A 14,157-nucleotide genomic window follows, 5' to 3' on the forward strand; every position below is an offset into this window, starting at 1 on the left:
CAGAAATGTAACGTAAGCAAACAGATCGGGCATGAAGCGAAACCGTAGTTGGACTATAAACAAGAATGTCACTACTGGTGACCACTGTGCAATCACATTTGATCTAGGAATTACAGATGCTGATTGGACTGAACAAACTTCCGCGGCAACTGGTTTTGATCTGAAACGTCCCGATTGGGGTCTCGCAGTACGTGTAATACGAGATAGGGATTTCGATTGCATCATTATGAAAGCAGTGTCGATGACATTGCAATACGTTTAAGATAAAATAATACCCTAGAAAAGCTCATCAAATATTTCAAAAATACCAGTTAATGACGAATTTTCCAGTTTAAGAAGAACGATACATAAAACGCATTGAGTTGACCTATGATCATAAGGAAGTTGAGAACGTGAGCCAGGTGTAGAGAATTACCGACTGTTTAAAGGAAAGCCCAAGGAAAGAATTATTAGTCTTAAACAAATGAATTGGGAACATCTGGGGACAAATATACAAACCGATATCAGGAAAAGTAGTCACCTAAAATTAATTGAACTCGTCGAAGAGTCGATAGAAGTCAGTGAAACGTCTTTGGACACTTCTTCCACATGACTACGCAGCTACAGGCGATGACAATTACATTCGCTTTCGAAATCAAATGCATTTTGAATATCTTAACAATGGTGCTGTACATGTCCGAAAGAATGGACACCGCACCCATAGTTTTATGTATTCGCTTTTAGGGGTATAAGACTATTTCATTGAAGGTGCATACTGCCGTTCGTCCCGTTTCGGTAATACAATGATACTGCGAGCAATGGCGAAAATGAACGGAGTCACATCAGTGGTGAGTAGCAGTTGGGAATTTGAATCGGACGGGGAGGCGTGTACGGATGGCCGAGACGTTCAAGGCAACCATTCGCGAAGAGCGGAGAATCCGGTTTCGAATCCCGGCTCGCTACATCATATAAATTTCCCTTTAGCTGTACTTTATTTCGCAGGGGAACACGTGACCTCAGTCATCTTTAAGGTGAGAAATGGTAAAGTGCCAGGTCCTAACAACATTTGCCCCAAAATCTTTCAGGGTGCAGCTCCGCAAGTGTACCTTCTTTAACGTCTGTTCTTAAGGACTCATTCATATTAAGGCATATACAGGAGTCTGGAAAATCATAGGAGCAATAATCATTCAAAAAGGAGACGATAAAGACGCATCAGACTTGAAGAAATCAGCTATCATAAATACCTGACAAGACACCCGGAGAGGCTTCCGTGTGACTGTTGAGTGACTGTTGACACACAGGGAGCTTCACGGGCTGCGCTGTCACGTCTAGATTCAGATCGGATTGTCGTCGCAGGTCTTTTTAAGAGATGTGGCCACCTAAACGTAGACATGTCACACACATCCAAACAGCCAATGATACATTTCCACGGGCGGTATCACAGTAACATTGTTAGGAAAGACTTCTTTGAGCCACCCATTCCATATATTATATTCATGCCGTTGAATGCACTGTAACTATCATCACAACAATTGGCGTCGTCGTCGGCGTCGTCGTCGTCATCGTCTTGAACAAAGAAATATTCCTTCCTGGCGTTTTATCACGAAGCCGCATGTGTACTGCAGAAAGTAACGGCCAAGTATTCAAAGCTTATAGTTGAAAAGTAAGGATCAAGGCCTTAATTGTTTACTGAATGTTGTTAGTACCTGTTTGAAAGACATAGTGATGCCAAAAAATTTCAGCTGGCTGTTTTCATCTTGGATAGAGTAGCTCCAGATATAAATCCTCGCGATAAATAATCACCATGTCCCACTTATTCTACACCTAAAAACGGAACCCTTATAGAACCAGTTTTTTGTCTCCGTCTGTCCGACAGGTAAGACCCGTTTCTCTGAGGAACGGGTGGAGGTATCAAGTTAAAACTTATGTCAGGTACACTGTCTACGGTCCCTTAGCGGCGTAAAAAAAATTAAGCTTGCAAGTTAATGTGGTCAAAAGATGCGCCCATATAGGTTACAGATTTTGTTACTCGCAAACTCACACATCAAAACACTTCGATTAATCACCTACATACGCTTCGGATCTGGTGGTCTAGCAGTAAAGCGCGTGCCTGGAATCCGAGAGGTCACGGGACCGAATCTCGGTCGGGCCACGGATTTGTCAGTCTTGGTTTTAACCTAGCCTTCACCTCTCAACGATGTGAGTCCCCAGAAACAACACGTGGTTCGGATTCAACCTTAAAATCTGGGTCTCCTTTCCCCCTCTGGATAACTGGGTTAGGTTAGGGACATGCAAGCCGCCGAAGTGGCGTCCAATAGAAAGACTTGCATCAGGCCATTATTATCTGTACACATTATTAAATTTGTACGGAAAACTTAAAGCGCAAGTCTTACTAGTCCGGCTTTTTTTCTAAACAACGTCCATAATTGGTTGTTGTACATATTGTTTCATCTTTTCTTTCCTGTCTTTTGGGAGTGTTTAAAGGGAGATTCTCAACCTATTTGGGGGCACGGATGACTAATTAAAAAATCTTAAGTACTTCCTTTACAGGAAGTAACTCTGAATTTGGTTAGTAGTTTGCACATTTACGAACCACTTCATTGATCCACATCATCTCTCGTAAGTATACCAGAAGTGGTGAGAGTGGTATTTGGGTAGTACTTGAAGGAGTCACAGAAAAAAAAGAGGCCAGTGTTATAAAACCCACTGAGGAAGTATCCTTATTGACTTTTATTTTTTTCCAGTTTGCGTTTCATGATTTTTGCGATTGATGTATATGTACTTATTGATTTCAGTATAAGACTATATCCTACGTTTGACGCAAGTCGAAGAGGTACTAAAATCAGAAAAAAAGGGAATGAACACATTATTTTCAAAAGATTCGACGAAATCGTAATAGTAGAGTATTACAGTACTTCCAAAATTTGGATTGGAATAGACGGTGATACCTATGCTCGTAATGTCATCAGTATTTGTGGAGTGCTTTTTCGGCCATTCAAGCTGGTTTCGAAGCCATACACCTTTTGTGGGAGTAAGAGGTGTGGAAGAATACGACGTTTGGCACGTCGTAACATAATTGTGCAAAAATATTGCGAGACTGATTGAAATGAGAGTTCCTCCACTCTTCAAATGACATCAGAAGCTCTTAGCTCCAAAGACAGTGTTTAGCAAAATGATATGTATTAAATAAGATGCTTCTCCCACAGTTGGCTACAGTTGTGGCATTAAGATATGGATGACTTAGCAGTATGCACAGCAATAGCGTGAATATATGGGAGGGAGCGTGTCTCCGTGGTGAAATTTACGAAACATGATGAACGGATAACTTTGTGAGAGAAAGAAAGAGACTTTTCAACTAAGGGCATTACATATTTGCTCACTTTTCAGATCCCTGTTATTACAGCTTTAATACTCCACATCTACTGGAAGACTGTCGTAGATTGTTGTTTCACTGTTATGTCATTATGAAGGAACTTCTCGCGATGTATGGCAAATCGTAGTTAGTCAGTACCATGTGTTGGACCCGCTATCTAGCTCTTTTGAAGCACAGTCTCCCAGCTGAGACATGGAAATACGCGAAAGTTACACAAATCATCGTTCGCAAACGCTGTAGGTTACATAAGACTTAGTGTTCACCGGCACAGAAATAAACCGAACCTTGGACAGACGAGAAGGCAGCTGTAAATTTTCAGCAGTGCAAAATCGAAGGCACAGGGTATTTTTCCTTGCTTAATCACTGCCAATCATGACCACGTGCAGTGAGTAGAGCTGACTGACAAGTCAACACTCTGCAACGCCGCGAACTTGCAATTTATTTGGCATTTGACGGAAATTGCTGTGCAGTGTTCTTTTAGATCGAGGTTGTGTGAAGCTGAGAATCTTTGAGGACTATATGCGTGTCTTCCAAGGAGAGTGCTGATCTTGCATTATATTTCTGTGATTTCGTATAGTAAGAATTTAATCTATACAAAACGTCCTGGCAGGTGAAAACTGTGTGCCGGACCGAGACTCGAACTCGGGACCTTTGCCGTTCGCGGGCAAGTGCTCTACCCGCGAAAGGCAAAAGTCCCGAGTTCGAGTCTCGGTCCGGCGCACAGTTTTAATCTGCCAGGAAGTTTCATATCAGCGCACACTCCGCTGCAGAATGAAAAATCTGTATCTATACGGCTTGCTCAGAGCAAAGCTGTTTCTTAAAGCCAAGACTGAATATCACTTCACTCCACGTCTCATCGTAAAGTGGAAGTTACATTAATGCCTTTAGGGCTGTCCTGGACGAAGAGAACAATGAAAAATAAACAAAGCCCTATTTTAAGCGTTTTGCTGAAGTATTGAAAAAATGTGTAACTACTATTGAATCTATAAAGCACGTGTCAACATGCTAAAAAGGCAAAAGGATGCTTGGGGATTACATAAAGATCACAAGAGCAGCTTAAATTAATTTGGAGGGACATGAAAGCGAAATCAAAGAAAATGAAATCTATATGCAATCGAGAACAATTTCAAACTGGCGGTGGATTAGGTGAGACGAAGATAAAAGCCACATGGTTGTTGATATGATCCCGTAAGTTTTCGAGGGGATAGCTGGAGTTAACGACAATTTCACATCTGAAGATAATGTGATACTTTCAAGCAACTCCGATGATGGTAAGTGCTCTGAAATTAGCAATGAAACTGCTGAAGGTCGAACTTTATCCAATAGTCATGAACTTGACCTGCGTTCAAATTTTGCAGCAACTCTACTATTGTCTCAAATCCGTGGAACTCGGCCAATGGCTTACCACGTTCAAAATCTTCATTTTGGCATCACAGATGATTTGTGTATTGATAGAAAAGAAATGCTTGCGATTTCTATATAGTTCTGCTTGTGCTCTGGAAGTACAAAGTATGGGTATATGTACACAGTCTGTGGCCCCTATGACATTTGGGTATCCACCAGTTTGATAGCTTCCCTTTTGTTCTTTGATATATTTTCTTGGCTCTGTGGCATGGACACGTACAGTGGCTTTAAGGCAATTAAACTGTTTATCACAATGTTAAAAGCTCTTCCAGCAGTAGTACAATGGATATTAATGAGATCCCCTGCTAGATTTGATAAGTACCTGTGTGAAACATTTGTGGCCCACATATAAGTTGCAGCCCAGGAGTCAAAGCACGGTTCTTGTCAGAATTATGCTGTAGTAACGGCTCCAGCATACCAAACAGCAGCTCAAAAGATTCCTTATGAAACCCAAACCACTCTTTGAAATCACTGTCGCTGTAGATGACAAATGGGCCTCTTCTCTCCATTACAGCCCCCATTCTTGGGATGTTCACCTCTTCCTCCATCTCCATATATTTTTCGTAGTCCAGGTAGTCCACATAATTCGACAGTTAAAACATAGAACTCAAAGATTGCACCTTAGTCTCTTACTTTACTCCTACTAATTCATAGGAGTAAGTTTTGGCCTTATTTCCTCCTTAAGTTACTCACGTAGTGGCGTACTCTTCAATGGTGCTTCAATAGAGTAAATAAATTTACTACAGAAGTAAATGAAAAATTTACTCCTGGAGTAATTTACTCCCATAGTAATTTACTCCCATAGTTCAGTACTATCGACTGGAAGTCGCCGAGTTCCTTCTCTCATAGTATCAACTAACTAAATTTCACTTACTCCTGGTTGGTGCTTGCCACACTAAATGTAGTATGCCACCAATTTTGGAAGTTGCCATCCTTTTTAATGTATTGAATATGTTTGCTGAGTTTAAAACTATAAATAATACATTACTGGCTTTTAAATTACAACACCACAAAGACGACATGAAACAAAGGATTAACTGGCACGAAGTGTGCCACATGCTTGGATATACTACTAATTATCATTCCTGCACAAGCCACGAAGAGGGTAGGTGTAACGCCATATAAACTCTATGAGTGTAAGGAGGGATTAAAGCAGTGGTTTTATCATTAACAAATCGGATTTGAAAATTTATTGTTTGTGAGATGATCATGGTATGCCTCTCATAAGAAAGAGAAACACCTTTCAGTACTTGTTGGAATTCACCAGTGGCAGCATTGTGACTAATCGGGACTGCAGTTTATCGTTCCATGTAATTGAAACTCATGTTGGTCAGGATTCCACTAAAGTCACGTGAATATGGAATCAATAGGTTCAGGAGAGCCATACTGAATGCCATGAAGGATCTCACTGGCGCCACATGACTAATGCCTGACAGGACAAGGTTTTTCACTCGGTCATGCAGGGAAAATATTGTCACATAACATATTTTGAGTCAGGAAATGGGATTGTTCGCAGCAAGGCACCCACACGGACAATGTGACGACATTGCTGTCAGCATGACAACTATTATCATGGATTACCTTGAGCAGCAAAGTCACGCTGGAAATGGAGCATTCAACTATATAATATTGGACTGGAATGAGGAGTAGCACCACTTCGTCTTTCCAGATGAGTCACAGTTCAGTGCAGAGCATCATGACGTATCTGTGTGTGGAAGCTCCGAGGAGAATGAATGTTGTCAGATTCCGTTTGTCGTCATTGTACAAGCCGAGCATCTGATGTGGTGATATATTGTGCCATTAGGTACACGATGCAGTCACCACTGGTTCTCATAGCCAGTAGTGTGGAAAGCCGCTGTCCTATCTTTGAGATCTTCAAGACAATCTATTTCATCGAGATAATGCAGGACCATGTGTTGCCTATGCTGTCTTGACCTACCTTGACATAAGAGAGCATTTCACCGTTGTCGAGGCCAGCATGTTTACAGATCTCTCACCCACTGAAAACATTTGGTCACGGGCTTTTGAGATTATAGCAGGCTATTACTCGCCGGCCACTACAAGTAATGATCTCTGGAATATAGCTGAAGTTGCATGGGAAAAAGTAGCCAGTATCTGACATCCAAGCTCAGTTTGACTCGATGCCAAGCTGGGTTATAGTCACTGTTGCTGCCAGAGGTGTCAGCTCTGTGTACTAAGTTTCGAACCCTGCGTAGCCCTAAATAGCCCATAAATTGAAACATGTATTCTTCCTGTTATACTTCACACTTGCAATCAGTAAAATCTTGTAATTTGATGTCCTTCCTTATGAGACAGTTTTAATGGCTAGCAGTGTATTTAACAGAAAACATTGAGAGAAATTATAAATTTATCACCCTGTCACATATTTATATGTCTTTCTGTTTTTTGTGACAGGTTACAACTTCTCTGGCAGTGATCAGGTGCTGCCATGGCAGAAGCCCACCAGGCAGTAGCATTTTCCTTCTCAATTACCCACGAAGGGTGGGATGTGAACTTCGACAGAGAGGTTCTTCATCTTGTATGGCAGTCAGGCGTGCGATCCTGGAAGAAACGCTTTGCCAGATTCAAGGTATGAGAATCTTTCGCTTTAAAGTGGCTGGTAGATATAGGGCTTATTTTTGACGTACAACTAACTGATTGTGCATTTAATCCAAAGAGGAATTATGATAAACTTATTGTTGTTGTTGTTGTTGTTGTGGTCTTCAGTCCTGAGACTGGTTTGATGCAGCTCTCCATGCCACTCAAACTTATTGTAGGTTAAAATTAAACTTTTACAGTAACATTCTTCCACTGAGGATAAAAATAGCTACTGCAGACCTCTAAATACTTGTTACTGTGTGACATGTGGAAGACACTACTTTAGACTTTGCTCCTCTTGTGTGAGGTAGACAGTTCAGATCCCTATCTGACCATGTAAATTTATGTTTTCCATGTGCTCCCTAAATATTTCAAGGCAAATGCTGGGATGGCTCCTTTGAAAAGGACAAGGCCAATTTCCAAGCCTGTGATCCTCCTTCAGTGATCTTGTTGTCCAGCAATTTTAAACCCTAATCTCTCTTTTCTTTTTGTAATTTGATGTTATCACTATGTTTTCTGTTAATCTATTTCCAAATATATAGCCTGTGTGGAACATTTGCTTTGGAGAATGTGCCTGGTGGAGTTAAATCAGAGTGAAAACAGACAGAAACACCCACTTCTGTGGAACGATACATTTAAAAGTATAAAAAATATACCTAATTTCCAGAGTGTTAGTTTCTTCTTCAGGGAGGAAAGAACAAAGGTTTCTGTATCCATTCATGCAAGGAGATGTACACTGTTGGTCATATATAGACACACACACACACACACACACACACACACACACACACACACACACACACACACACACACACACGCCTTGTCCTTTTCAATGGAGCCATCCCAGCATTTGCCTTGAAATATTTAGGGAGCACATGGAAAATGTAAATTTACATGGTCAGATAGGGATCTGAACTGTCTACCTGTGTTGCTCTGCCTTTGAAGTTTTAGGATTTGTGTGGTTGGAGAGGGCCATGAGCTGAAGACAAAGAGTGGCAAAGGACAGAAAGAGAGATGGCAAGAGCAAAGAAAGATAAAGAAAAGTGTAGAAAACAATTTTACGTGATGTTTACGTACCATGGATGAAAAATGGGTCCACCATATTGCACCGGACACTAAACTGGAATTTAAGCGCCATTCGTGCGTAAAAGTTGGATGCTGTGTCCACACCAGAATTAGTGAATTGGATTTCGTCTGCAGGAAAGGTTGTGGCCAGTGCTTTTTGGATGGTATAATATGTTCTTCCTTCTCAGTGGTAAAAAAATAACTAGTGAATATTTCTAGACGATACTCTGGATGTACTACATTAAAAATGGTCCAGCACAATGAAAAAGTACTTTGGCAGTGCAAAAACTTGGAACATTCACACTATTTACCAAATTTGGCCTCCACTACTTTCTGTCTGTTCATACAGTTACAAACATTTTTAGCTGGATAATATTTTGCTTCCAATGAAAAGATTGTGGTAGGCTTAGAGGTCAACAGTCTTCCTAGAATTGCATTTTAGGTATCGAATGTACTTATTGCAAAAATGTTACACAACATTTGTTCACCTTAAATAAGTCTGTGGAAAAATAATTGCATTTTTACCTCCAAACACTCATTAACAGTGATCCATAGAACTTTTCCTTGTGGCGTCATACATTTGTAGGTTCCCTCAGATGACGCAGAGAAAACTGAACTACTTTTCATGCACTAGTCATATCGTGAAATCACTTGTGTTGAAATACACTGATGACTAATTAAGAATTCTCTGCAGCTTAGAGGATCATTGGTAAAATACCAAGCTCAAACTTCAGAGGTCTCAGATCTGATGCACAGTCAGTCCTATGGTTTTTATCTGTCAGTTATGACTTTGTTCACTTCTCACAATGTTTGTTATAGAGAGTTGCACCATGCTTCAGAGCCCACCTTAAACTGTAAGTCCCCCCATAATTGTCTGAAGAAGTCATTTCATAGGCTGGAGGAAGGCAATGGGATACCACCCCCAATAGGAGCATGCTTATTAAAGCACTCTGTTGTTCAGATGATGACTTCTTTACTTTACTTCTTATAAGGGCACATTCTGCTCCACATCTGTACTTCATATTGTTCCACATACCTGCTACACTGGAGCACATGCTCTATTTGAGTAATGCTGCTGCTATTGGAGAGCATACCAAGTGAAAGCTGGTACAAGACAGAATACTGAGCAGTCATTTTATTTTTATTGTCACTAACCATTAGGAATATATAGCTTGTCTGTCACCATTGACAACTATAGGCAAACACCGCTGCTCTCAGTTGTTCAGAGAAGGCTATCGACCACTATGTTGTCCATGGTAAGAGGTAATGCCTGAAATGTTATATTCTTGGCACACTCTTGACATTGTGGTTCATGGAATATTGAATTCCCTAACAATTTCTGAAATGGAACGTCCCATTTGTCTAACTCCAAAGACCATTCCGCATTCAAAAAGTCTGTTAATTCCTGTTGTGTAACCATAATCACTTCATAAATATTTTCACAAATGACAACTCTGCCATCGAACTACCCTTTTATACCTTGTGTACGTGATACTACCACCAACTGTGTATGTGCATATCACTATCTCATGGCTTTTGTCACCTGAGTGTATCTTACTGAAAACCCCGGATGGCTTTCCATGATTATCAACAAAATGGGGCATAGAATATTGTCAGTGTACCACTGTGGTGGAAGGGCACCATGGATGACAACCAAAGGGGTCCAGCTGTGAAAAGAAATGGCACGCCAGACCATCTCTCATGGTTATCAGGCCGAACAGCGGGTGACAATCAGGTTGGTATCTCTCTGCTGTCTGGGGCATCTCCAGACACATCTTAGTTTGTTGTTGGGTTGTCAATGAAGACAATTCCATTCCAGTAGATTCCAAGCTGAAGAAGGTGTGTCTGGAGATGCTCCTGTCAGCAGTGGGGTGTCAACTTGACTGTTGCCTGCCAGTTGGCCCAACAGTCAGGAGTTATCATCTGGGGTGTTATTTCTTTTCATCTCTTTGGTTGTAATCTGCGGCACTCTCATTGCACAGCAGTACATCAATGATATTCTGCTCCTATGGTATTGCCCATCATGGGAAGTCATCCAGCAAGATAATGCCCACCTATACACAGTGAGAGTTTCTACTACTTGTCTTCACGCTTGCCAAGCCCTACCTTGGCCAGCAAGGTCGCAGATCACTCCCCAATTGAGAACATTTTTGGAACATTCCAACCATCTTGGGATCTTGATGATCTAACATGCCAATTAGGCAGAATTTGGCATGCTATCTCTCAGGAGGACACTCAACAACTATATCAATCAATGCCAAGTCCAATAATGGTTTGCATAAGAGCCACAGATGGAGCAATCAATTATTGATTTGTCCCGTCTGTGAAGCCCTTTCTCTTGAATAAATCGTCCAGTTTTTCACGTTAAAGGTACAATGCATGTATCACTGAAACGTGTGTTTTCAAATGTGAAATGCTCTAATGGAAATTAATTTATTCCTGGTAGATCAGTACAATGTGTTGGACAAGGTTATGAATCCTGTGCTTGTGTTGAGCATTTATTTGAGTATTGGTTCATCATACTGCTTTTAACTTTTAGTAAGTTTAATAACTGTGTACATCCCACTGCAAAGTAAATAATTCATTCCAGTACCTATACTGTTGAGATCATAGGAGCCAACACATCCTTTTTTTTGTGAGGTTAGCACTTCAGCCCCACAGTGAAAAAGATCACTTGTGTGTTCCATGGAAGTAGGCAGTCTGCTAAAACATTGGAGGGGATGGGTGATAGATGATATGTATTCAAGTGTAGAAAGCAAATCATGGAGTTACGCTACCTTTAGTGTGGGCTAGTGTTCAGGTGTGGTGAACCGTAAGCAGTTGTTAAGCACAATCCATTCTACACCTCTGCCATCACAGTCAAAGTTTTGGAAATGATCTAAACAATGTTAAATTAGAACTATCGGCATTGATAACAATGCAAAGCAGCAGCTGCCAGATTTAAATTATATGGCAATGCTGTGTTAACTCTTTATTTGCCATTGTTTAAAATTTTGAGAAACACATTTTCAGTTTTTTTTTTTTTTTTTTTTTTTTGATGCCTGTGACTAGAATGATAAGGTGGTTTAGCTATGTTTCATTACACATCTTTCTTCTTCATTTGCCAATTTTAAAGATCTGAAGTCTTCACCTAGGAATATGCAGAATAGTTTCTTCAATATGAAGTCTTGTTATGTGACACCTTATCAATTCTGGATGTCCCACGATCTTGATGAAGTCAATGCCTTGTTTTTCAGGGGATATCAGTGCACATTTAATTAAAACTGACTGAAAAGTGTTTTTAAAAGTCTTTGAATTCAAAGCTTATATAATAATATTATTTGTTGAACTTAAGACATGCCATTCAAACAAAGCTTTCAACAATGAGTACTTGCAGAATATGGTTTCTCGAGTAATCACCTGTTGTGGAACTGCCTCTCTCCTGTGTTTCAAAAAACATTTGGTTGAAAATCCGTGGAAACACAGAATTAATGACTGCATTGTCTTTATTGAATGTGAATGGTGTGAGGAATTTAATTTCTTTGACTTTAAAAGTTGTTAAATTTGATTTAGTAATATTAAATTTATTCTCTTTTACAGAATAACATAAAATGTGGAGTCTACCCTGCTCCCCTTCAAAGCTTGTGGGCCATTGTTGGTCTGTTCACTGGGATGCATTTTTCAAAGCTGGGAATTATCCCCAAAGTTGTTAATAAAGTGATTCTTCATATTCCATGGTAAGTACTAGAATTTGTGATTTGTAGCATGTAAAGAAATTAATTATTAATTAATTGCTTTGCTGTAATCAACATTGCTTTGTAATGAAAGTGTTGTATGCAAGATAAGGTGAACCGACAAGCCTTTAACACTGGAGTGTCCACAGCTCGTGGTCTAGAGGCTGGCATTACTACTCCTGGATCACGGGGTCCCAGGTTCGATTCCCAGCCTGGTTGGGGATTTTCTCCACCCAGGGACTGGGTGTTTGTGTTGTCCTCATCATTTCATCATCATTCATAAAAGTGGCAAGACTGGACTGAGTAAAGATTGGAATTTGTACAGGTGCTGATAACCGCACAGTTGACCGCCCCACAAACCAAACACCATCATCATCAACACTGGACTATTACCTGCCTCCTACTTAACAGTTGAGCAGGAGCAGGATACATTGTAATTTGTTTGGGATGGCATTCATAACATGAAGTTTTGAATCAATCAGATTTTTTTTCTGCACACAAAATTTGCTTCCAACTGTATAAATTGACTGTTTAATGATGTAAGTGATTATATTTAATTTAATCTGTAGTCCTGTATCAACTTCTCACGATTATCTTCTCACTGTTTCTATATCTGTCCACTCTGTTTCACATCTCTTCTCCTGTTGTTTCACTTTCCGGAGTTCAGCCTTCCATTGTGCAACTTTTTTGTATGCTGCTTCTTGGTCCCATGCTTTATTCCCATACGAACTCACCTCTGCATCTCCTCGCTCTCTGACCAACGTACCATCGATATGCAGCTACTGCTTCTCTACATTCAATATTTTCATACCTAACGCTGCTACCCATCTGTGAAAGTCACTCAGTTAGTTGCAAGTGAAACCTCATAATTTATTGTGCAACGCCAAACAGTAGCAGCCGCATGAAACCCAAATTTTGCTATAATAAGAATAATGTTTTTAACCAACCTTGTAAGAAATTTACATTTTATTTTTTTCTTCTAAAGAATGCCCCAAATGGCTACCAAAAGGTGATATCAAATTGTGAGAGATATGGTAAATCTGGATACCGTCTTTGAATTTAATGCAGATTACATATATTTTCTGCCTTATTATTTTACAATAATACACTCCTGGAAATGGAAAAAAGAACACATTGACACCGGTGTGTCAGACCCACCATACTTGCTCCGGACACTGCGAGAGGGCTGTACAAGCAATGATCACACGCACGGCACAGTGGACACACCAGGAACCGCGGTGTTGGCCGTCGAATGGCGCTAGCTGCGCAGCATTTGTGCACCACCGCCGTCAGTGTCAGCCAGTTTGCCGTGGCATACGGAGCTCCATCGCAGTCTTTAACACTGGTAGCATGCCGCGACAGCGTGGACGTGAACCGTATGTGCAGTTGACGGACTTTGAGCGAGGGTGTATAGTGGGCATGCGGGAGGCCGGGTGGACGTACCGCCGAATTGCTCAACACGTGGGCCGTGAGGTCTCCACAGTACATTGATGTTGTCGCCAGTGGTCGGCGGAAGGTGCACGTGCCCGTCGACCTGGGACCGGACCGCAGCGACGCACGGATGCACGCCAAGACCGTAGGATCCTACGCAGTGCCGTAGGGGACCGCACCGCCACTTCCCAGGAAATTAGGGACACTGTTGCTCCTGGGGTATCGGCGAGGACCATTCGCAACCATCTCCATGAAGCTGGGCTACGGTCCCACACACCGTTAGGCCGTCTTCCGCTCACGCCCCAACATCGTGCAGCCCGCCTCCAGTGGTGTCACGACAGGCGTGGATGGAGGGACGAATGGAGACGTGTCGTCTTCAGCGATGAGAGTAGCTTCTGCCTTGGTGCCAATGATGGTCGTATGCGTGTTTGGCGCCGTGCAGGTGAGCGCCACAATCAGGACTGCATACGACCGAGGCACACAGGGCCAACACCCGGCATCATGGTGTGGGGAGCGATCTCCTACACTGGCCGTACACCACTGGTGATCGTCGAGGGGACACTGAATAGTGCACGGTACATCCAAACCGTCATC

At 41.5% G+C, this 14,157-nt stretch overlaps 1 protein-coding gene across 3 annotated transcripts in view; it reads left to right on the forward strand.

Annotated features, from left to right (window-relative positions):
- LOC124610394 (carnitine O-palmitoyltransferase 1, liver isoform) overlaps positions 1-14,157 on the forward strand; it is a 172,188-nt gene that overhangs the window by 78,367 nt on the left and 79,664 nt on the right. For all 3 annotated transcript variants that reach the window (XM_047140155.1, XM_047140154.1, XM_047140156.1), the window contains exons 2-3: positions 7,172-7,346; positions 11,999-12,135. In XM_047140155.1, the coding sequence (XP_046996111.1) occupies positions 7,206-7,346; positions 11,999-12,135 (278 nt within the window). In that variant the 5' untranslated portion in view covers positions 7,172-7,205. The remainder of the gene's footprint in view (positions 1-7,171; positions 7,347-11,998; positions 12,136-14,157) is intronic.

This window comes from Schistocerca americana, chromosome 1 (genome assembly GCF_021461395.2).
Source record: "Schistocerca americana isolate TAMUIC-IGC-003095 chromosome 1, iqSchAmer2.1, whole genome shotgun sequence".
NCBI lineage: Eukaryota > Metazoa > Arthropoda > Insecta > Orthoptera > Acrididae > Schistocerca > Schistocerca americana.